This window comes from Vanacampus margaritifer, chromosome 19, assembly GCF_051991255.1.
Source record: "Vanacampus margaritifer isolate UIUO_Vmar chromosome 19, RoL_Vmar_1.0, whole genome shotgun sequence".
Taxonomy (NCBI): Eukaryota; Metazoa; Chordata; class Actinopteri; order Syngnathiformes; family Syngnathidae; genus Vanacampus; species Vanacampus margaritifer.
Window position 1 is genome coordinate 7,947,179 of NC_135450.1, and position 26,173 is coordinate 7,973,351.

At 39.3% G+C, this 26,173-nt stretch overlaps 2 protein-coding genes across 2 annotated transcripts in view; both read right to left on the reverse strand.

Moving 5' to 3' along the window:
* akap12b (A kinase (PRKA) anchor protein 12b) overlaps window positions 1-11,707 on the reverse strand; it is a 37,625-nt gene extending 25,918 nt beyond the window's left edge. Inside the window, exon 1 of the mRNA XM_077552715.1 lies at window positions 11,373-11,707. Within this exon, the coding sequence (XP_077408841.1) occupies window positions 11,373-11,486 (114 nt within the window). The 5' untranslated portion in view covers window positions 11,487-11,707. The remainder of the gene's footprint in view (window positions 1-11,372) is intronic.
* Window positions 11,708-16,647: 4,940 nt separating this feature from the next.
* mthfd1l (methylenetetrahydrofolate dehydrogenase (NADP+ dependent) 1 like) overlaps window positions 16,648-26,173 on the reverse strand; it is a 41,083-nt gene continuing 31,557 nt past the window's right edge. The window contains exons 23-28 of the mRNA XM_077553418.1: window positions 25,734-25,837; window positions 25,471-25,648; window positions 23,884-23,991; window positions 23,645-23,797; window positions 18,493-18,613; window positions 16,648-17,100 (exon numbers count right to left, since the gene is read on the reverse strand). Coding sequence (XP_077409544.1) covers window positions 18,524-18,613; window positions 23,645-23,797; window positions 23,884-23,991; window positions 25,471-25,648; window positions 25,734-25,837 — 633 coding nt within the window. The 3' untranslated portion in view covers window positions 16,648-17,100; window positions 18,493-18,523. The remainder of the gene's footprint in view (window positions 17,101-18,492; window positions 18,614-23,644; window positions 23,798-23,883; window positions 23,992-25,470; window positions 25,649-25,733; window positions 25,838-26,173) is intronic.

Below are 26,173 nucleotides of genomic sequence, written 5' to 3' on the forward strand. Positions count from 1 at the left end.
AAAAAGTCTCTTTGTCATTTGGGGTCTATCACGAGGGCACTTGCATGGCACAATGAGAAAAACAACAACTGACCCTCAATTGGTCACTCAGTTCACAAACTATCATGTTAACGTTTGATTTTGACGTTGGACGCAGCGGTTTTCAAGCTAGCATCCGATTCAAATGTACAGGAGAGGTTTCAGAAAAACTTTCCCATCCTAACTTGGTCATTTTCATGTACTGTAATCATATTATTCATTTAGCAACATGCTAACGATAATGGTGAACATAGCATCCCATTTGGTTAACTATTCCTATTTCACACTTTATAAGATTACATTAACTATATCGTTTGATTGGGTTTGGGAGGGTTAGAGCGGAAAGAGTGTGTTTAGTGTGGTCATCGTGCGTGAGTTGAGAACGAGGAAACTCAATGGAATAAAACAAAAGGAATGGCTAGCTGCTGCTAGCCTAGGCCTGCATTTACGATCTCAATTCACACGAAAGATTTGTTCCATGAAATTGTCTATATTTATTTCCAAGAGCTTCCAGTATGAGTATGTGCATGTTAGATTCTTCTGTCCAACCAGATATCAGCATCTATATGTTGCCATGTTAAACTAATCTGCCCAGGGCCTTCAGAGTCTCTAGTGCTGGTACATATGACGTAAATTTCTTTAACCAATCAGATTTAAAAGTCATGTGCCACTCCTTATGATGTCACAATTTTTCCATCCTCTGATTGGTCAGAGCAAAAGTCTGAAATCTGCGCACATGAATACATTTAACAATCAAAATCTCTGGTGAAATTTATTTGATTTGTTTTTGTCATGTTCCTAGATAACTACTGATTGTCAACTGCTAATGATAAACGTGGCACAGCTGCGTGCTGTTATATTGTGTTTTGGAGAGAAGCAAACGGGGCAAACACCTGCCATAGTCGTGCTCTACCTACATCAGTGCTGCTAACCCTTGAACCCAAAGCCGCCATACCACCCACTGCTTGCTTGTCTGCTTTTCATCACCGGCTTGCCTTCATGTGGGCCGCACTTGAACGGTAAACAACAACAGCCGGGTCGAAGGAAAGACCCCCTCTCAGGACACGGTGCTAATCGGGACCGCTGGCCAGTGTTTGACCCCAGGGGGGCTGCTTCTCTAACTGGGCTGAAATAACAAATACGCACCCATTTGTTGACCTCCAAAAATCTATGAACACATGATAGGCATCACATGACTGCGGAAAGGAATAGACGCTGATTTAAAGCATGCTTTTAATTAGCCAGACAACCTTGTTTTGGATGCCTTGAGGCCACAAAGGACTCCCTGATTATTGTTCTACTAAAACTAAAGTTTTACAAGAGAAATGTTGATGTGAAAATATGTCACCAATTGGTTTCATTTAAAGAATGGAAATTGTTACAGTTTAAATGCATTAAAATGCATTCGGATTATAAATTTTATATTAGATTATTACTATCATTGTTATTACTGGCATTAGGAAAAAAAGTGCTATCAAACATTTAGTTTTTAGTTAGCATTTAATTTGATTAATTAAATTAGTTTGAATAAAGACAATAATTTAAATAGATGTGATAATAAAATAAAGCAATATAAAAGTAGTAGGATAGACCGATTATCAGCATTTTATGAATATCGGAAAAAAAAAAAAAATGTTTTGATGGCCGATATATTAATAACAGTTATTTTTGCTCCGACGGGCACTTCTCCGCCGTCTGCTCTGAGTCAGCGGCTGTTGACTCCCTGCAGCATTGGCTTGCCCACAGCACCATCTGATTGGTTGCTCGTGCAGTGCTAACAGCTAATAAGCAGCAATTAGCGGTTATTAGCCTAACTGTTAGCTCACGGGCTAACCTAATAGCCATTTTTTAGCGGCTATTTGGGAGTTATCCCGGGGTTAGCGTGTGGGTGAACGGTTAGCCCGCGAGCTAACAGCTCGCAAATTAGCAACTATTTGGGAGTTAGTGTGAGGGTGAATGGTTAGCCTGCGAGCTAACTGTTAGCTCGCGAATTAGCAGCTATAAGCCCACGAGCTAACCGGCTAGCTCGCAAATTAACGGCTATTAGGTTAGCTCGCGGGCTAACCTAAAAGCCATTTTTAGCGGCTATTTGGGAGTTATCACAGGGTTAGCGTGTGGGTGAATGGATAGCCCGCGAGCTAACAGTTAGCCCATGAATTAGCAACTATTTGGGAGTTAGTGTGCAGAAACCACATTATAGTTGGCGCAAAAGCTGATGGCAAAAAAAAAAAACTTTAACATGTTGTAAATCACAAAAGTTGTTTAATAAACATGTCCTTGAAGGCATTCAAGCAGACAAGTGCTGGAGTTTTTATTATTATTAAAAATTTTGACACCAACTTTTTTTTTCTGCAAATGTATATCGGCTTCAAACATTGGTTATCGGCCTCCCTGACTACTGATAATCGGTATCGGCCCTGAAAAAAAGCATATCAGTCTATTTATAAAAAGGAGTATGCTGTCTATATCTCAAGAAAACAACAGAATCCCCATTCAAGAAAAAATGTTTTGAGCTGAATAAATATGTAATACAGTTTATACAACCCTACGATTTAGAGGATGAAAAAATTACTGTACATATTGAATCAATACTGTATGTACATTTTCTGACCATCTGGACAGTCATTCAATGCATTCCTGGTGGACATTTCATGCTTTTTCCATCAACTAGCGCTAAGTTATGAGTGGAATAGCGTCATAAGAATATACAGATGGACATATTTGGACATGATTTGTGAACAGACATCTGGCGACTTAGTGTATTTGATTAACTTTTCGCTTGATCGAAAACCTTCTGCGCTGGCTGATGTTCAAAATGCACGAACCCGGTTTGAGTCTTTCCCACATGCTGCAAGGTTCTAGTGTAGTCGGAGCAGTCGTAACACGGTTCAAGGCGTGTGAAAGAAAAAAATACACCTCTGCAGCGGTGCGACTTTTTAGGATGACGGGTTAGAGAGGCCACGCCCACCTGAATATTGTCCGCTCAGCTACGAAGCAGCTGCACCAAAGCAATGACTCACCCTCTTGTCCTTGAAATGGCTCGACTCCCGTTGGCACGCACACACACACACACACACACACACACACACACACACAGATGAAGACACACCCCACGCATCACCATCCACCGTGCTCAGTGGAGCTCTTAACTGCTGCATCAGGACCGTAAGTGATGAAATATAGATGTGCATAAAAAGAGAAGCAGGCTGAAGAGGAATGAAGTGCATTGTGTAAGTCTTTCGGTGGCCTACCAGATTTATTTATTTAAAAAAAAAACACCTCGGTTGAATTGCCTCTGCCTAAATGTACAACCTAAATTTGAATATTTGTTCACGACATTTTATTCATTTATTGTCAAAAGTCTACTCTGTTCATTTCATTGTGTTTCTCTTGGTTGTCCAATCAGATTTCAGCCTCTCTGTTACCATGCAAATTTCATCTGCCCATGGCCTTAAGAATCAGTCGTGCTGCCCCATGAGCTTCATTTAGAAATAGTGCTATGCCGACCTTCTTGTTGCACTTTGGTGCCAAGAACTATGTTGACATTAGTTGAGGAGCTTCATTCAGACAAAGCCAATGTAGAGCTTTGCCACCATTTTGTGGCATATTGTTTCCAAAAAACTGTGTTTAAGTGTGTTGAGGAGTTTTATTTAAACAAAGGTAAAGATTTGCCACCATTTTGTGGCATCTTGTTGCCAAAGAAATATGTAGAAATGAGTCAACATTGGTTCTCAACCGCGGTCCTCGAGTACGCCTATTCAGCCTGTTTTCCATGTCTCCCACAGCCAACACAGGTGCTCTGCATGAAGCCTGATAACGATCCTCAGCGGTGTTGGCTAAGGGAGACATGGAAAACAAGGTGGATAACGGGGTTGAGAACCAGTGAATTAGACAAAGGTAGTGGTTTGCCACCATATTGTGGCATCTTGGTGGCAAGGAAGTATGTTGAAGTGAGTCGAGGAGCTTCTTTTAAACAAAGCTAAAGCATCTTTGGCATCTTTTTTTCAAGAAATGTAGAAATGAATTGATGAGATTCGATTAGACCAAGAGTGTCCAACCTTTTTCATTTGAGGGCCACATAGAGAAAAACAGAAGGATGCCACGTAATGTTCTGAAGAGAAATTGCTTTTAGTCCCCAAAAAATGTACAAATAATTTACTTGTGTTTTTGCATATCAAGAAAAATGCTACAGTATATAAACCAATTTATTTGTAATAATGGCACCTACTTTTTTCGACACTAACCTTCTCATTTGACCCATCTCCAAACATTGTTTTTAAACTGTCAAATGCTATTTTTAGTATATGTCGCAGGCCACTGAAAAAAGGATGGCGGGCCCCAAATGGCCCCTGCGCCATAGTTTGGACACCACTGTATTAGACAAAGGTAGTGATTTTCCACCATTTTGTGGCATGTGTTTTTTCAAAAAACTGTAGAAATGAGTTGAGGAGCTTCATTCAGACAAAGCTAGTGCTTTGCCGCCATCTTGAGCTTGAGGCGCTTCAATTAAACAACGGTAGTGCTTTGCCGCCATTTTGTGGCATTGTGGTGCCAAATAAACTTCTTGCTGCTTTATCAAGGAAGCCGTCATGTAAAGCAGCCGCTCCAAGCTCCAGGCCGTGGAAACCGACCGAAATGCTGACGTATACATGACAGCCAGCATCAAATCAAACTGCCGACGCGACAAAATCTCGCCGCCACAGTGATTGAACGTTTCTCTCAACATCACTGATGCTGCCTTGTCTGCAATTTATTTATTTTTTTTAAAGGAACAAGGGTAAAGAAAGCCATCAAATAATCATTTTTGGGCCAATGATGTGAAATTGGATAATTTTCAATGACAATTTCCAAAGGAATGTCCACTAGTTGAATAATTAAAACCCTTCTTGGGTTTATTAGCAACAGTGTGGTAAGAATCCAAGTGTAGGCGATCATCAGTTTTGTATTTATTGTAACACACGCACACATCACATGAGTTATATCCACTTTGCGACTCCTTGTAACAATTTGCGCACACGTGTTTATTGCATCTAGGTGACAACTTTAATGCCAGGCAAGCGCAGGGAGTAGCGCTTCTTTTGGCTGCACTGCCTCCAGTGTTGTGTGTGGATGTTTTATCGTCCAATCAGATTTCAGCTTGTGTGTTACCGTGTCAATCTAATAGGTTGAGCTGGGCTATGTCATTTAAGTAGCAATGCGGATGCTTCTTGAACCAATCAGATTTCAAAATCATCCACATAAGGCCAGAGTACTGGCCATTGATGACATCAGCATTTTCCTATCCTCTGATTGGCTGGTCAGAGAAAAACCTGTGACAGCCAGTTTTGACTAACAAAGCACACCTAATTTTGATACTTAATTAGAGACTTAATTGGATTGCCAGTTCAATGTAGTGACTAATGATCTGGGAAACGAGTTCAGTCCAGACAGCTTAATGGAAGGAAATCAAACCACGGCCTATTTTTTGATGATGCCGTTTTCATGCCAATTTGGTGGACATGCCTGCTCATTAAAGTGGAACGCTTGGATACAAGATGAACTCTAGTTTGTCAGGGGATCAAGGGGTGGTAGAGGACAATAATGGAGATGCAGATATTTTCTGTACAGCAACTCCACAGAGAGTATGCTCATTGTTTTACTGTGAAAAGTAAATTGGGCTTTCCTTTCCCATATACGAGGGCATTAGTTAGAAAACATAGTGTAAGAAGCATGATTCAGCGCTTTAATTCATCAACTGTTTACGTGCTGCTGTTTTGGCTACCAACAGTCTGTCATCTAAACCAAACCATTTTCGTCAATTCTGCTTCCGGCGATGGGCAAGGCTGTTTCCTGTTCCACACGGCACAAAAGAAAGCACCTTAAAGGCATGCTTGGGTGAGTTTGATTGGCCACCCTCCATCCAGAAAACTTTGTGAGCCAGAAACCTTTCCGGGAGAGTGAAAGCCACTCCATGTTTTCTTCCTGCAGGTGTGATGGCCATATGTCTAAATACTTTTGCTCATATGTTTGACTTTTTATGGGGGGGTCCGATTTTGCTTCCCACGCATTAAATGGGAGACACCACCATGTGCTGCTTATATGAAGCCGTAGTCATTTCAGTACAGATACTTGAGTACAAAACATGATTAAAAAAAAAAACTACAGGATGTGGATTGTAAATGTTATAGTACATAATAAAACCTTACTAGAAAAATACTGTGGTGGCAAGTGTAACATACTAGTAGTTTCCTTGCCCTACTAGTGGCACAAAAATGCCCACTAGTAGTTTTGCCTCACTAGTAACATTTAATGTGGGTGTACTATTACAAGTAGTAGGCTAAAGTTGTCCTACTAGTGGGCACAAAAGTCAGGGAAGACAGTGGTGAAAAAAATGGTACTAGTAGTATGACACAGTCATTCTACTAGTGTATTGAATGATCAAGGATATTGAATAATTGATAGTCTCTTCAGCATTTCCATAAAGCTCTTTGAGTATGTATTTGATATCATTAACTCATTTGCTCCCAAAAACGTATAAATACGTTTGATTTAAAATATTACAATGCCCCCAAAGACGTATTTATACGTTTTTTATTTTATGCTAGAGCATAAAGCTTTGATGCCTCAGAAGTGAAGAAAATGTTTGAAGCAATGGCAGTTATTACAAAAATGGCCAGCAAATAGCAGCGGAGTATAAGAGATCAACGAGGGCCATGTTGCAACAAGCTTTTTCCCCCACAGCGTTTTCAACAGGAATGTAAATAATGATAAAACTTTAGCTATATTCTAATGCTAATTGCTCTAAAACGGAAAAAGATTGAAAGAAAGGGGGGGGGGCTGATACTTAACTAACCCGCTCTAAAAAAAAAATCTATTAAAACGTACTGATTTTGAAATTCAAAAGTCAAAACCAAAACTACATTGAAAAATCCAAAATTAGTACAACCCTTGTTACTAGTGCAGCAAAACTGTTTAGTAGTTGACAACTACGTTGTACTAGTTCTTCTAGTGATATTATAAAGTTCGACGAGTTCTCGCACTTCATTCAGATGTCAACTAGACCACTGACTTGCCTCGCTAATAACATGCGGTTGCCCTTCTAGTATGTCAAAGTTGTCCTACTAGTGAACAAAAATGTTTCTAGTAAGACAAGTGAGAAGCTTTGCTGTGTTCCTTCACTTTCACCCCCCCCCTTTTTTTTCATTGGCACAGGAGAACAACGGTGTGATTCATGTCCCTGTCCTACGTGACGCCCTCTTTATTCTATCTCTGCCCCCTCACCCACCCAAAACACACCCCCCCCCCCACCCCCAATCCTCCTCCTCACGCTGGTTCCTTCCTCTTGTTTTGGGCCGGTGCACACAGGGGGGCCCCGGGTGGGCTTGTCCCCTGTCCCAGCCCATCCTCAATGGTTCCTCTGTTTGAACCCCCCTCCACTACCCCATTCCCTGCTAAAGAGGATAATAAGAGCCACGGTAGTGTCTGATCAGCCGCCGCTCATTATACAGGAACGTAGCGGGGCTTTATCGCCGTACATTACGTTACATAAGCACCTGACATTCCGCTCGTATGGCCGATTTCTGCTGCACGGGGCGGCCAGAGCAGCAGCGTAATGTGGTTTCGGGATGTTACCGTGTAATTAGAAGAAGGCAGGAAGTGATAAGGAAGAGAAGATAACGCGATGAAATTAAGTCTGTTGACGTCTTAAGCTGCACTTGTCTTGTTAAACTTAAGGATTGTGAATCAGACTCTAAGAGAATTAAATTACATCTACATTAAAAAAACTTTTTTTTTTTTCCATTTTGTTTTTACATTGGAGGTGTAAAACTTTTTTGGGGCGGTTTATCACCAGCAAATAATGGAGGTCTGCTGTAATTTCATTTAATAAAAAAAATCAAAAAAATCACATAGCTTAATGCTAAAGTATAATGTGAAATGCCATAGACTTGCTAACAAAAATTAGCATGGACGTTATGGTATTAAGAAACCTTCAAACAACTGCTCCCTTAGCACACCTGGAGCATCAACACGGACAAGCAACGCATAGGAAAATACTCGCAGGCATAACAATAGCAACGGAAATATTTCGCCAACCAGTCAAATACGCACGGGGCCAAAGAACTTCCGATGATGTCATCATTTGTATGTCACAACTTCGACTAGCAAAACACGTGTATACGTTGCGATATGTACACGCAAGAACACCCAACGTCATTTTCAAAATTGTTGCGATTGTGTGCAGATGTGCGCCTCTTTCGCAGCAAACACCTACGCCCGAGATGAAGTGACAAGTAAATGTCTTCACGTTGATGTAATCAGCCAACGTTGATCGTTGCCAAAAAAGATTTGCGTTCGCTCAGCACTTTTGTTAACAGGCTACTTTCTCAGGAGGACCAAGAAGTAAATTAAATAAGATAACACTTACAATTAGTGTTTTTTTTTATTTTTTAAACTAACTACTGTACATATATCATAAGATGTTGACTTTTATTTGCCCCTTGCTTGGTTGTGGTTATATTTTGCGTTCCCCACCCTCAGCAGCTGATTTCCTCTAAATGACAACTTCCTGTAACACAAGTAAGTGTACAGCTGCATGCTATCTTGTCATATATCGTACACTAACACGCAAACTGCAACACAACATAGCAATGTATGAATGTGCCTTTATCCCTTAAAACATCATATATACAGTATCTGATGATGTTATATTTTTTGGTACAGTACTACCAAAATTCTCCATGCAGGACCCTGGGCCGGTTAATCTAAGGTCATCTGAGGTGGTAAATTGTGAGAAGGCCGAGCATTGCTTAGATTCCTCCATGCAAGTGCGGAGGATATTTATTAACTGGATGTCAGATGCATATTTATCTTTCTCAAACTTTGGCCATGTGATGCAACCTTCATCCAGTCACCATAAATCAATTGGATTATTATTTGTTTTTAAATCATTTTTGGGTGGTTTCATTTGAACTGAGCTGAGTTTGCAGCATTCAGTCCATCTGTAAGCACTTTCATCACAGTTAAAAGTCCGGCCTTGGCACAGGTCTGTATGCGCTCTATTGACTAAATATGAAGTATTGTTTGGCTTTAAACTTGTACAGCAAGGAGGCATGTGACATTGTTCTCTATTAAGCCAATTAAACTAGTATGAGTCTAGAATTGAGTTAAAAAAATAAAAAAATAAAAAAGAACAATGACAACCTCATGATGGCCATGATGATTCAAATCAACGACTTTAACATGTGCGCCAGGGGGGAATTTAATTTTAATTTAACAACAAAAACATGGCGGCGACCATTCAAGACAATGTCGAGAACACACAAGTAGAAATGTGGCTCCAAGCTCCACATCCATCATTGTGTCGTCGTATCATTTGACCTTTTAAGAAGACAGACGCAAGTGTGACTTTTTGACCCGCCGCCCATAAAAAAGTCAATAGAAGACAATATGAGGTGTGAAAAGAGCAGGTGGCAGTGGTGGGAAGTAACAATGCACAAATACACTCTTGACTGTACTTAGACACCCCTGTAAAGTGAATTTGGATATTTGATTTTGAAAGCATGCAATGACTGAGAACAATGCAGTTTGTAATTGTGCGGTAAGAGTGCCTCGTTGTCAGCTGTGAAGGTGCGCGCGTCACACAGCGAAAGCAAATGAAAGAGATGGGGGCGATTTTTTCAGACTACATGCTGGCATGGTCGCTTTAGAGTGCCTCGTTGTCACGTGGTGGAAAAGCCAAGCCACACAACGACCCCGTGCCGACATAATTTCATTTGTCAAACATATAGTATTGTGTAGACATAAGAACAATCTATAGTTGTTCTTAAGTACAGCTTATGAGTACTTTTTGCCACCTCCAGAGACAAAAGTATGACTTTTTGACCCGGCACCCATAAAAAAATGTCAATATAGATTAAAAAAATGAGGCGTGACAAGAGCAGGTGTCAAAAACAAGTCAATACGTCGAGGAGAATACGTAGAGTATAGGAGACGAGGAGCAAACAGAGCAGGTGGTACAAACACAGGGTTATTAGCATCCACTTCCCAAATATTCCTTCGCATAACGCTGAGCAATTTACACTCGGGTTAGAGTGCTGAGTCAGACACTAGATCACATGCACTGGAATACATCTTGGAACGGTGAGGGTTATAGGTCATAACAGAGGCAAATGAGAAACGCGTGAGCTAAAAACAAATATTCACATGGTGCTTTTGAGCAGAGAGGCTGAAGGTTAATTATTCATGAGGTTTAAAAAAATAAATAATCAAATTTTAAAGTCATAAGGTAAAAAAAACCCTGCTTGATTACACTTGAAAGCTTCACACAACACTTAAGGCTGAAGATAAAAAGTATTTGTTTACATGGATATACAATATCTGCTAATTTAGGTTTGATTTTCTGTGCACTGTACAAAAGCAGAATAAATAAAATATTTGACATTTTTTAATTGTGTACTCTTACTCTATCTTAAATCTACATTGGCTGCAGATATGAATCAATTTCTATACTAACACTATTTTAATATAAAACATTTGACAGTGTTATCTTGTATAGCCCATCTTTTGTATATCATATTTTAATTTGAGGTTCTTACGAATATATATTTTTTTAATAACACAAGACAAGGACAAAAAAACAATAAGCAAAAAAATAACTATATATATAAATATATGAATATAAATTAATAAAAAATTATTTTTATTTTTTCAAATTTCAGTTTAGGCTTTTCACTAGTGCAAAAGGTTTTCTTTACACAAGCAAAAATAATAATAATTACAACTTTAAACTATGAATAAGAAAACTAGCTTTTAATAATTACTAGGTTTTATTTTAGGTTTCAGTTGGGGCAGTACACATGCACCATTTTCTATACACAAAAGCACAGACAATGAAATACAAATCTGATCAAAATAAATAGTTATTTTAGTTTTAGCTTGGTTAGTCAGTCACGATGCATTTTTGTAAACTATTTAAGACTTTTGTTCATATTTCATGAACTACTGACCATTCAGAAGCTCACATTAATGACAATTAGACGTTAACATTATTGCATTACAATCAAGCTCCAGAACGTTTTTTTTTTCTTCTTTTTTGAAAGCATATTTATTTCACAAACTGCACCCAATGTGAAGATTGGTGCTGCGTCACAGACTTCTGTTCTAAATCAGTTTTATGACTGCGGGACGTGGTCACTTGCAAGCATGACTCAGCAAAAAAATAATAATAATAAAAATTAAAACTGCGTCAAAAATTCGAGCACACATGTGCCAAACGATGGGTATGCGAAAAAAAAAGTGTTAGAAGATTTACAATATTATTAAAATATATATATATATAAAGAAAAGAAAGGAAAATATCCAGGGGAATGGCGTACCTTGCTGTCGAGGACGCCGCCTCCCTGCACCCCCACCTCTGCGGCCGAGGCTGAAGCATCTTTCTCCTCCCCGCTCCGGGCGACGTCCCGCTGCGCTGAGCTCTCTGCTCCCATGGCCAAGCGACGGTGCTTGTGTTCCGCTTCCCTGGGGTATCGAGTCGGTATCCTACCCCGGCGTCCAGAAAAACAACAACAACAACAACAACTGATTGCAAAAGTGCGAGCTGTGTGCTGAGCAACCGCACCAGAGAGTGACCTGGGGGGGATGAAGTGGGAGAGATAGAGCGAGAGACAACTCTTTTACAGCACCCTCCTCCTCTTTCCTCCTGCCAGAATCACATGAGGCTACACTCCTTGCAGCATCACTGAGGTGCTGATGGGAGGATACACACATGGACGCTCTGGCATATTGTAAACATGCAATACTTGTGAAACATTTCCTCTACACAGAGGACAAAAACATTTGGGTTGTCATTCAAAATTAATAGATGGCTTGCTTAAACCACAACAAGAATATGTGCATGGGTCCGTTACCTTTTAAAAAGTCACTGTTGCAGAAAAAAAAAAAACGTGTTCTTATCGAGAATAACTTGAAACCAATACGAATGTGAAGGTGTCACTTCCTGTGTATTCAAATTAAACCAACTGTTGTGATTCACTATTAAAAGGTATAAAAACACACTAAAACCAGTTAATCAATGTCAAACACGAAATATGAAAATACTTTCTTTCACGCTACCGTTTCAAAACCACAAAAATTTACATCTATGGAATATGGAATATGGAATAGGGAACCCCCCCCCCCCCCATTCATATGCATTAACAAGTTAACGCTAATATATTAGCATTACTAAAATAAATGTTTCCAAGCAGTTGCGAGAGCCGGCACGTCGAGCAGAAAACTAGCTAGTTAGCATGGCAACTAGCTAGCCAGCATGGCTAACATCCATTCCATTTCCACTCTGTTACGTCAAAAATTCAAATTGTTTACATTCTTTTTGTGTTTACTTATGGAGCGTGTTCAATGGGGGTGTGGGGGGGAAGCTACTAACCCAAACATTTCAAAATAATACATTTTAAAGTTGCTGTACTATGAAACAACAATGTTTTCTGCTCATGGTTATCATAGTCATAACCAGATTTTTATTGGCTGCTGCCTTCATCATATCTTGTCTGGATTACTGTAACACACTTTGGAGTGAACCAGCCCTACCTCAAACGACTCCAGTTGGTTCATGCTGCTGCTTTCTTCTTAATTGGAACACAATTGGAAGCAAATAACTCCAATTATGACCTCCCTGCACAGTTCACAGATAAAAGGGGACCAAACACATGCCACAATCTGAAATTTGACGGCCGTTACCTCCCACCCATTTAGGTTGGGTTGTCATTATAAATGAATAGGACTCTTGCTTTGACGAAAAATGCTTAGGTTTTTTCCTCTTCTAAAAACAACAGGTGGATTGTCATCCTATTAAAAAAATTGCACACAAAGCGAAAAAAAAGAAGTAATTGTAGATATAAATATACGGACAGCAGCAGAGCTTATAACACTAGTGACTAGCTAATCAAATATTTGGTGGTTCATAATTAGCAATTGAGTAGTGTCAAAAAGGGTTCCCACACGCTTAGAAATTTATCTCTTAAATTATTTTTATCAAAACGAATTAGCGCCAGCCTCACATATTGTGTCATTTCATTTAGCCATCTGGAATAATATGATCCTGCACAAAATGCCTCATTTGGAGGTCGAGGGAAAAAATGTGAATGGGGAAGATGGTATCTTTCTTGAAGTTCTTGAAGAAAAAAAAAAACATTTATTGTTGCAATAGACATCACTTATACTATTAAGTCCTCTCGCTCTCTCCAATCCTCAAAAACATGCTTGGAAAAATGTAAGCATGGAAAAATGTTTACAGTTGATTGGTTTAAAAATTAAATAAATTCCCAGCAGTCTGGTCTTCATTTCTCAACATCCGCTGCACTGCTTACAGGATGTCGATGTTAGAATTTTGGTCCAATCAGATGTCAACCTTTGTGTGTTGCCATGTCAACCTAATCTGCCGAAAGCCTTCAGAAACAGCAGTGTTTACCAATGTGTGAAGGCTGTACAATATGTTAGTCCTATACCATAAACTAAATATTCCGCCCATCTTTTGGCATCTATTTACTTGCACATAATTCATCCGATTCTTGTCATTTAAATTTTAACATATTCATGCTAAATTCCATTTTTTGTATTCCAAGTATTCTTGCCTTACCCACAATTCCTGATTTTGTACCTTAACTCTTTTACTGCCAAAGACGTTAAATGACATTCTGCAAAAACCTACGGAGGAGCACCAAAGACGTTAAAAGACGTCCACCCATTTTTTTTTTGAAACTGGTGGAGTAAAGCCTTGCCCAGCAGCGGTGAAAGTTTCAAGCAGGTCTAGTGAGCCTAATGACTATTTTTGGCCCCTAGAGGGCAGCGATGACTCTCTTTTGACAAGATTGGGTAGGCGTCAGTAGAAGACGTGAGGCGGAGCTAGAGGGGACAATGGCTGGGGAAGGGAAGAACATGGCGACCGGTTTGCAAGCAGCTCACGCTCGAGCATTTTTTTTCAAAGACGAAAAGCATTAACCAACGCTAAAGAGCACAATGATGACGACGATGATCTTCATCGATGATGATGATGGTGACTCCGAGGTTGGAAGCATTGACGCGGCAGTAGAAGACGTGAGGCGGGGCTAGATGGCTGAAGAAGCGAACAATGGCGACCGGTTGCAAGGAGCTCACACTTGGGAATTTTTTTCAAAGACGAAAGGCATCGACCAACGCTAAAGAGCACATTGATGACGCCGATAATCATCATCGATGATGATGATGGTGACTCCGAGGTTGACGCCGAAGTTGGAAGCGCTGACGCGGCGGCTATGACGACGTCATAAAGGTTCACGGGCGAGCGATGCTAACACCGGAAAACGCGGAGCACAACCGCACGCTCAGGCGGACGTTCAATCGGACGACGAAGAGTGCCCCGAGTCCAATGCATATTCATCGGAGGAGTGGGTACAGTCTGCTACTTGCTATTCCCCGGAAAAAAAGGCCGTCAAGAAAGTGTAACGTCTGCACGCGAAAGGGACAATCGAAAGTGAAAGTAATCTGTTGTGCAAATCCTGGTCCCTCTCCTTGCACGCAGGAGAGCGTTACAAAAAAAAAAACTGTATTTGAAACATCCACATAATTGTAAATAGTACCACAGTTGCACACATTTGTAAATAGTTTGCGAAATTGTTTTGTCAAATTGTTACACTGTTGAATGGAAATAAACGTATTTTGCAATCTAAAAACACTTTTTCATTGTTGGTGGTAAGTGTTTTACAGAAGTAAAGCACTGTTTAGGTGTTTGTGGCATCATTCATGGACAAAAAGAAGTGTATAATTCACTAGAGTGCATGAAATAACATCGTTTCACAAAAAGCTCTTTTTCTCCGCTTTTTGTTTCAAAACAGAGCATTTCGGTGAAACTAACCATTTTCTATTGTTGATTACTGAAGAACGGAATAAGGTAGAAACAAACTTTTTTCTGATGAAAGATGAGAGTTCAATCTTTCATTTGGTAGTATGTGTGTTTCCATAGTCCAAACACAACATTTTCTGTGGACCTTGAAAGATCAGTCAAAATGCTTAAATCGGCTGGCACTGGCGACATCCCGTTTCTGAAAACGTCTGGCATTCAAAGAGTTAATTTCCCCCATTCATTCCTAATGGCAGATTCAACCTTTCACATTTATATTATTTCAAAGTGCCATTCAAAACACTCAACTGTTTCATGTCACTTCTTTAGGGATGATTATTAGTCTATTCCCTACTTGATTCTTCACACCCTTGTTTTTCTGCTATAATTTCTTCATTTATTCACCGATTTAAACCATTCTAACTTTCAACTCTTTCCAGGTCATTCTGCAGCATTCCATGCCATTTAATAACATTCCAAATCATTCCGCAGTTTTCATCCAGCCTCACGGGCTTCACACGCAATTTCTACAGAAATGGCATTTTCTAGTTTAAAAAAAATTAGCAATGGGCCTGTTTCTTTAACAAATCAGATTTCAACTTTATCCTCACAGGGACTTTGAAAATCTAACAATCTGCACAGATGACTATATTAAATAATCAACACTTCGGATTAATGTGATTTTTTTACTTTTTTACTACTGATTGCGAACTGTTCCAAATAATATTAGCATAACACTTGCATGCTGTTATACTTCTTTCTTTTTTTTAATAAAGTATTTCTTTGTATGATTATGTGACAGTAGTGTTAAGAGGTGGAATAGATTGTGTAAACACACTTGACATACAGTAAGTCCATTTTGTTATAAGCAAGTAGCATTATGCACCAAGTAATGAATCCGCATATGTTTCTATTTGTGTCGAGCACTGAACAGTATTTAAAAGACAAATGTGTAAACAAGTCAGGAACTTTTGGCCTGTTGAGTAATTTAAAGCCGATATTTCCCATCGCATTGCAAAGCCATGATGGCCGCTCCTCATCAACATGTCTGTCATCCACTCAAGAGGGTTCAACACATACAGAGAAAAAAAAAAAAAGCATTGTCTCACTACTGTATCCACGAGCACATTCCTCGAAGTCAGTCACGACTGTATTCGAAGTGTCAGATCCTGCCCGGTGCGCACAAACCCACAATAACAGGGTGTACAGATGTGGAATGCTGCCCCGTGACAGACACGCGTGTGCGCACACGACTTCCACGTTGCGCACCCAAAACACCGCATCATGACTGACGCCGCTGGGGAGGCCCCCATGCTTACAACACAAGAACCTCATCCTGGAGGACAAAGAAAAGGATGTTATTGACAAGTGTAAACTCAATTCAGTGAACCTCCATTTATCAGACTCAGAAAATCTGTACAATTTCATCTGATTAAAAAAAAAAAAAAAAACGACATCCTAATGCAAAACAATTAATGTGAGTTAATGAACTGATAAACTGCTGCTGCTCTGTGGGAACAACAAATACAGTATTAGTGGAGATTAGTTGGGGACCTTTTCTGTCTCTTCTTCTTGCTCTTGATTACAGAGAATAGTTTTCTGGTAGACCTCAGGACTGCCTGATATGTTGCGGCAGAATGAAGGCACACAACTAAATTCGGATTTGCTTCTATACTGAAAAAATACACACAAAAACAATTATTGAATCAGCAACATAGCTGAGTTTCACTTCATGTTTACAAAGAACATTGTCAAGTAAAAACACAAAAACACAGTTTAGGGAGTAAATAATTATATTTGAGAAAACTAGTAAATAACCTCAGGCACAATTGATGTCGTCACTGAATGATTGAAAATGAAATGAAACAATGAAACGGTGATTTTAACATGCAGCCGCTCCAGCAGGAGACAAAAGGTCGCTTGTGCGTCAAACAGCTATTTGGCCGTGTGCCCGAGTCGTGTAAAAAGTTCACAGCCAGGATAAAAAGCAGCGTTACAATAGGAACCTGCAGTTTAAACATGATTAAAATAAAAGATTAAAACACCTGAAAGGAGAGTTTTGCGAAGACAGGTGAAAAGCATCTGCAACGCGTCATCTTTGGCAAATAACACACATGTGCAAATACAGCATATGGAACACAATGGCGATATGAGCTGCTGGGAATAAATGCAGAGTGTTTCCCATCAGTGATGAGTCTTGATGGTACACGCAGTGCGCATCCTGAGGCCTGGGAATAGAAACGAGATGACGCATTTAAAAGCAGCTTGCGTGTGTGTGTGTGATGTTGCATCTCTAAAAGTGTATTGTCTCATCTTTTGGGTGTGTGTGTGTGGTTGATTCAAGCGATTGGAACTGGTCCAGAATGGAGCAGAGAATGATGTAGCGTAAGTGAAACATTCTGGAAAAGATCAATAATGTTCTCAGGGTCCAAAACCAAACCCTTCAAGCTGATGCGTTTTGACAAGGACAAACGCCTCAGTTGACTCGCTTACAGCATTCTTGGTCATCGTGGACAATTCCAGTAAGAAAAATGAATACATTTAAGACCTGCTTCCACCAAGTAAACAAAAAGTCAGAGATAATAGAGTATTGCAGCAGTACTTAGACAGTTTTAGCACATTTCTTTGTTTAATGAAGTTATTGCCAACTCAGGTTTTCTTACCTAATGGTGAAAACACTAGCTCGGGGTGGACACGCATGCTTTTAAGGGCGATATTTGAGATGAAACATGGATGAGGTTAATAAAAATAAAAAAAAAATTTTTTTTTAAAAAGTTAAATGTGCAAAAAAACCACTGTTTATGCAAAATGTTTTTTCTAATATTAAAATAATTACCATAATATCTACAAAATAAATAAATTCTATGTATCAATTACTTAGAAAATACTTTATTTTACTAATATGTATTTTATTTACATAAAATAAATTAAGAAATTATTTTATTTAAAAAACCTGAATGTATAAATTGCTGGTGCACGAAACAAATTTGGACAGAGGTTTGAGGTTTATTTGTTGATTTCATGGTAAACAAAAATTAAAATAAATAGATTACTTTTTACAATGCATTCTTTCCAACTTAATTATTTATTATTACTATTTTATTTACAGGTAGTCCTCAACTTACGAACAATTTAGTTTAAATTTAAAGTTAAATTTTATGAAATTATTATTATTATTATTACTAAAAATAAAATACCTTGAAACAATATATATATATATATATATATAGTGCATAAATTAAATAAAAAAAAAATACATTTGATTATATTTTAATAATCTTATTTTATCATTATTATTATTTTATTTATAATATTTGGTGTATGAAGAGCGTGTCCGTCATGGCTCCCGTGCCGTGCATCACAGGACAGTGAGGTAGATGAATTTGCGCAAACTACAGACTACATTTTTAACCAACCAATTTTTTTTTTGGGGGGGGGGGCATCTAAAAATGTAGCAAATATTCCAGGACTGTTGATAACCTAAATGCTCAGTGGGCTGAATTAAAGAACGTCAAGGTTTACCATTCTTAACCGCACTGTAGCAACCGAACAATACCGCTTGGTAGAACCTGTACCATTTGGTGGCAAATGACAAAAAAAAGAAAAGGATTTCAAAGTACCAAACATTTTCCTGTGAGGATCGAGATTTGCTCAAAAGAGTCCGGTGATCTCCTCAGTGAAAGGGTCCAGGTCAATGTCGTAGAAACAGGGTCGGGTTGGCAGGCCAGGCATGGTGCTCATCTGAACGGAAGACAAGAAACATAAAGACGTGTCAAAACAGTAAGGGCTTACTAGGACTGACCTGCCAGCAGTCCAGACCCGTCCGTCTCCAATTGAAAATGTGTGACACATTATGAAACGCAAAATAAGACAACATTAGTGCCATCAGTCGTCAAACTTTTGTTGAGTGTTGTTAAAAGTTAAGTGTGATGTAACACAATAGTAAACTGTGCCATCTTTTTTTGGAACGTGACGCAGGATTTATGAATCAGAACAAGATCAACGCTTCATAAAAGATCAGAAAAGCACAACTGAATTCAGGATCCAATAAAAAAAAAGTCGGATTACAATTTAGATAATGGCCGTCGCTTTAAATTAACGCTGTCGCCATAACATGCTGTATGAGCAGCTGAGCAGCTCCCAAGACTTTCTATCAAAACTGTCAGGTTCAATGACTATAATTTCGAGTTGACTCAAGACAGACTATAGAGTGGCGTGGGGACCACATTCACTTAAAGCATGATGAACTCAAGCCAGTCAATGGTGTCTTTGTCCATCTGCTAAAAACATATTTAAAAAAAATAAAAAGACTCATCATTACTGCTGCATTTGCATGGGAATGTCAAGAGATTGTATCAACAATAAAGCCATTTATTGTGAACATGTGAGTACATTATATGTTGTAACTCACCATGAGGAGCTGGACATACCAAGGTCACGTTGATTTATTTAATAAGAGGGAAACACATCATTAAATTAAGGACATGAGAGGAGACACATTTGGACTTTTATTAACAGCATTACATTTAGTGTAATGCCTTCTGATGAAGCCTGTGTGAAAGGTTAATAACCAAGACATGACACACTTGGCAGACAAGTTGCCAACGTAGCAGTGAAACTATTTTAATTTTGTGAAATCATTTTTAATTTTCAATTGGCAGAATGTCTCAACCAACCCTTTTTATTTGAATTCCAAAAAGGTGGACAAAACAAACAAACAAACAAAAAAAAAAACGACAGTTTTACACAGAGGTCTGTCTCCTAAAATTCCTGCCCTAAAAACTATCCGACCAAGGGGACAAGAAAATAATCTGGCAGCATTCTTTGCATGCCTCCTCGCTTGTGACCCAGGGCCAGCTTTACGAGGCCATTAGTGGAATTGAGGCGGGAGGAAGTGACTGGGCAATTTCCTGCTCGGGGAGAGGAAAGGCGGCACTTCAAGTAAACAAAACTGGGTGGGGGGGGGGGTGGGGGTGGTACTTGCGGCATACTCCGACTGCTGATGACTGGTACTGAGGTCATCGTGACTCTTCAGACCACACGTGACTCAACGCGTGAGCAGGCTTGAAATAATTCAATAGTGTCGCATTACACTTTTATCTCATGGACGGCATTAAGTCATGCAACAATGGGGAAACCAATTAATCCTTAGGGCCTCTTTTGACGTCATAGAGGTAGCTGAGTAGACATGATGTCGGAAGAAAGTACAGTCGACCCCCACTATTCACGGGTGGGGGGGGACCGGGTCGGCCAGCGGATAGCGAAAATCTGCGAATATTTGACAGCCATTAAAGTGTATTGAGATTAAGGGTGCCAGGCGATAGTTAATCACGACTTCAATAGTTAACTAGTTAAATTTTATATCTGCTCTGTTCTAAATGCACAGAATTTTTTTCATTCTCTTGTTAACATAAAAGAGGGGAAAAAAATGTTAAGCTAATAGAAATATGGCTGCATATTTTAGTCATTGATAGAGTCATTTCGATTGTACCTGCTGTCCAGAGTTTGGCTGAATTTATACTGCTTGGTACACAGTTTAGACAAGGGCAGGCCATATGTTTGGTACCTGGGCCTTCAGTGGGGACTTACACTATTTAATCCACCTCTTTATCCCGCCAATATCATGTATTACAGAAACCATCAACAACACTATACAAAAACCTAAGTGACAAAATTAGCTAAATCCAATGGTGATTGAATTAACCTGGTAACGTGAGGCTGAAACTAATTGGACCAACAACAACAAAAATCCACCTCTCGTACTATAGGCAATGCAGCCAAAAGAAACGCTAGGAAATGAAGGGAATCGACTGTTGATAATAAATTAATACGATTACGTGGAAACTTTTAATATGAAAAATGACAACAAGATGGTAATTGGAGACAAGTGTAGCACTCTCTTGTCTGAGAAACGTTTTGCAAAAAAAAAAAAAAAAAACAGCACAAAGCCGAAGTTGGAAGCTCCACTTGAGCACATAAGCCCCGCTATTATGCTAAGAAACATAGCATGTCTTTGTCTGGGAATACCCCCAAGGTTTTCGGACTCACGCTAATTGTGAAGAGGAGTCTCGTTCTACAAATAACAGTAACTCGCTATAGGAGCGAGGGATCTGGGGATTATAGAGTTTAATTCCAAAGCAAACAATTTAGAAAATCATCAGACAATTACTGTTAGCATCAGACCAATTTAAAGAAAAAAAAAATGTGTCCTTGGATTTGAGATTGGCGAGCCAGTTGCGTTGAAGGAACGGTGGGAAATCTCTTTAAACAGACATATTTGGCCGGATATCGGGAATTGCTCGGGTTTGACCCACATATGGATTGTACAGCATCCAGGTAAGAAATACCGGCTGGCAGTAAAATGTGCACTTAAAATCCAGGTCAGCGTTAAAATGTATCTCCTGCTCGTGGAGAAGGTTTCCGATAAATCTGAGCTCTTTCGGGTTGAATGGGTGCAGTGGAGGCCACGGGATATGAACTCTTCAGGGTTCCATTGTTCTTCTTTTCACCCCTCCCTCACATTTCAGAGGAATGACATCAGTCCCCTTCCTGATTCTTAACCCTGAAAAGACCCCTTACCCCCTTTTCCCAGGACCAAATGTCCCCCTGGTCTCACACTCACACACCCACAACCAGACCCCGTATTGGTCGGATATTCCCCTGTCCTGGAATCAGTGGGGACTTAACGGTTGCGTTCCCACCACTCCAGCAACAAAACAGTCTGCGGCCATATTTGTGGGCACGGAGACACTGCAGCATAAAACAAGGGTATTTCACTTATTGAGTTATCTTCAAGATTGACACATATATGGGTGAATATACAAATGTTAACTTATGCTAACAAATACTATTGGTGAGTCTCATGTGAGGTTGGTTTGTTTTCAATGAATAATTAAACTAATGAATAAAGTTAGTAAGATGGGTTTGTGATAGTGTACATGCTAGATGCACGGCCTCGATGATTTATGACTCGCTGCGTTGTAAGTGATTTGCCACCATTAAGTGGCATCCATATTGAATTACAAACTTGGGTCACAATTATAGACTTTCTCTATTCGTAACAGGGCTCAGAACCCATTCACAATAAATGATGGCAGTGCTGCAAGAATGTCATCACGCGGCACAAGAAGGCTCGCCTGTTGACCACCGTGGCGTCCAGTGAACCCAGAGTTTCTACAGGGGTTATGTTCCAGACCCCCTGCAATATGTGAAAATCCATTAGTGACAGAATGAGAGAAAAATATATATAATTCCACTCATTTTCTAAACCAAGGTTATTTATCATAGTTAACGAAAACTAGCAAAATAACTCAAATCAAAAATGAAAAGAACATTTCCGTTGACGACAAAATAATGAAAAGCTTTAAAAAAACAAAAAACAATTGAAACTACATCTCATATTAAGAAAGCTAACTACTGTATAAAAATTACCTTACAGTGAAAATATCCTTCGTTTTCATCTTTGTCAATATTAGGGATGTTCAATACCGCTTTTTTCAGACCGATGCCAGTACGAGTGCTAAACTCTTATCCATGAGCTTTCTGGGTTGATATTAAAATTTATTTAAGTATTACTCTACATCTGTACAGGAGAGGGAAGTTAAAAAAATCAAGACTAAACAAAAATGACACATTTTTCGGACCTCCCCGCCAACAAAAAAACCCCAACAACAAATAACAAGCCAGCTTTAAAAACTATGTAAAACTAACTGAAATTAAACAACAAAAGTAAAAAAACAAAACAAAAAAAACTATAATGCAAATCCAAAATTATTATTACCGCTTGATTAAATTTGAAAACTGCGGCTCTCCTTTCCCACATGCAAGGACACTAGAATTTCCATTAAAAATATATAAACACTCTAGGGTACAAACGAAGAGAGGCCTACAAGAAATATTTACTTTAATTATGAGCGGGTACTACTATTTTGCCGGACCTCTGCGATAAAGAGACTTATTGATCAAATAAATAGTTCAAAGCATTACTATTACTATGAGACTGTTTTGGTTAGGAGTCACAGTTCAGGGGTCGTCAATGTACCAGTGACTCCACGGGCCGCAGCAGATCAAAGGCAGAGTTGATAGACCGGGGCAGACGCCACATCGAGACACCTCCACCCCTTCCCAGCATGCCCGGTGTCTGACACCTCTTCATCGGCCAATCAAAGCTCCGCCCTCGGGGGCATCGCGGTGAAACAGCAGGACATGCAATGTTTAAGGAACCTACTGCCTTCATGCTTGAGCCCATTACCAACCAAGAAGCTCCATCTTGGTCCAACCAGCTGGCGAGAAACGCAAATGGCACAAATACCAGGAACTTAAAGATGTCAAGTAACAAAAGTCATGGTGATTAAGTTTGTGCTATGTCAAGCACCACAAGACTTGCTCAATTTAGACATAAACCACATGACATGAGCCGCATCATGTTGTGGCTTTAAAGATTGGGCTGTTTGGGGGAAGCGCAATATCTTAAGCGAAGTGATAATACAGCCTGTCTTTGTCAATCACTGCACTACAAAGTTTCAGGAAATTCTGGAATTTGGGGATTATTCTGAATTGATAGAAACGTTTTTGGATAAAAGGGAAAGAATTTGAAATGGATCTGAATGTTAATTTTTGAAAGGTTTGAACTGAGGCACAATGCAAAGCATCTTACACTGGCTACAGTTTCCAAAGCTCTCAATTTCAATATAAACTTGATCATTTGCAATGATCTAAATTGGATTAAATTCAATCTGCGCTATGAGAGATTACGCCAAATCTCCTACATACCGTTCCCACGAGGGGATAGATGAAGCCAGCTCCAATGCTGGCGCGAACATCTCGGATCGGCAAAATGAAGCCAGTGGGCGTGCCTTTCTTTGCCGGCATGTGGGACAAGGACAGGTGGGTCTTGGCCATGCAGATTGGTAAAGATCCATAGCCCTGTTTTAAACAGAAAAATAGACAACAATGGTTCAATTCGGTTTCAGGCCAACAAGCGTTTCATTACGCAACGGTAACAATCTCACCTGTTGATCATAGTATTTTATTTTGTCCATAGCCTCAGAGGACAGCTCGATGTCATCAGCTCCATACACTTTTTGGGCTATGGTTCTAATCTTCTCCACTATTGGCAACTATGACACCCAGGAAAAACAGGAGAGGACACAGGGGGGGAGCAATTCGATTTAGTGAATATGCATTCATGTGACAAGAACGTTGGAAAACAATGTACAGAATAGAGACAATTCAATTTGCAGATGTTTACAGTACTGCACTTTCCTTCCAAGTTCTTGGTAAGGATTTACCAACAGGAAGGCTATGCTTCACTTCAAATTGCTAAAATCCTTGCAATTTCAGACAGTAAATATTCACAGACTTCTGCAGTCTCCATGAAAGCGGATGGATTATCTTTGCATTTAATTAAAATGAGACACTTGCAAAAAACAATCAATATTTTTTTTTACCGCTTTCTGACACTAGCGTTACAGACCAAACCGGTTATTGAATCATAATCAATTTAGGTGTGTATTTTCTGCACTGTCAATTTGTAATAATGTCCTGTTTTTGAATAAAATGATGGAAATTAAGATTTGTTGTTTTGAATCTCATTTGTTTAGTTAAAAAAAACCTGACAGATGTATCGAACATTAATATTTTCGTTAGTTGCAGCCCTATTCTGTTATTAGATTATGGGAGTTTTTTTTTTTTTTTTTTTAAATCAATTCAATCAGTCTTGAATGACAGTACAGTATTGTACTTCCCTTGTGTTTTTGGCGAGCATAAAGATGCATACTGTAGAATAGGAGGACAGGGGGTAATAACAGGATAATTAAATGGAGTCACAATTTCCCAGGCACACTAACTCAAAACAGCTGATGTTTTTTGTTGTTGTCTTTTTTTCCACATCAGCATTCTCCAACTCGGACACCCCTCCTCAAAATAAAAATTCACAATCCAATCCAAATATGCAGAAATGATAAGTAATGTTAAGGCATCTACTGAATGCCAAGTGGAAGCTGCGCTCACCTAGGCTTCCTAACTTCCAGGAACTTTTAAAGTTGAAACTTTCCATGGGAATTAACGGAAATTTATGAGAATAAAGCCACCCCTTTAACTCATTTGCTCCCAAAAACGTATAAATACGTTCTAATTTAAATGTTTTAAGTGTCCCAAAAATGTATTTATATGTTTTTTTATGCTAGAGCATACAGAAAGCTTTGATGCAGCCTCTGAACTAAGAGAATGGTAATAGCGATGGTAGTTATTTAAAAAACGGCCAGCAGGTGGCAGCAGAGTAGAAGAGATCAACCAGGGCCATGTTGAAAACAAGCTGATTTACTCACAGTTCTAAGCAAATTTGTGAATAATGATGAAACTTAGCTATATTCTAATGCCAATTGCTGCAAAACGGAAACAGATAGAAATATACTTTATTTTCCAGATGAAAGAAGAGACTAATCTTTTGGTAGGTTCTATGTTTTTATAGCAATAGAACACAATATTCTGTGTCCCTTGCAAAAGCAGTCAAAATCTAGTAAAACAGCCGGGAGCGAAGGGGATTGCTTCAGTGAAAATGGCTGGGAGTGAATGAAATAAAATAAAAAACTTCTCACCTCAATGTCATAGAGGAACTGGAATTTACTGGGTTTGCTGGTGGCGGCTTTCACAGCGTGGGCAAGCTCCACAGAACCTCGCCCACCCTGCGCCCAGTGGTGGCACGGCACTGCGTCGGACGCCCCGCACTCTTTGGCGATCTGACACACGAGGTCTATCTCTGGCTGGGTGTCTGTCCTGAAAAGGTTCATGGCAGCAGCGTTCAGTAGCCATGACATCAAATCGTTAAATCGACAAAAGGTAGAGAAGAAATAATTCTTACTTGAAGACATTAAGCGCTACCACGACCGGAACCCCAAACAGATGGGCAATCTCGATCTGCTTTCTAAGATTGCTGAGGCAGCCATCTTTGACAAGGGAGAGATTCTTCAAGAAAATAAAAGAGAAATGATCAATGTATTTAAAGTTGCATATGCATTCTAACACAGATGGCTGGCCAGAGTACTGTTTAGTTGTATGTACAATATTTGGACAAGGAACTAAAACTCCAAATCAAACATTGCAAAACTAAAAAAATAAAATAAAACAAAACATCTATAGAATTCATTTACTTAGCTGAAATGGACTTTGTTGCAGTCAGAAATTATTTCTATAGTGAGAAAGAATTATAGCCAGTAGCTACAATGAAAAAAATAATCATCCATTCAACCAACCATTTTCTACAGTGGCTGCACTTATTGTCCTTTTGATATGGAGCAAATA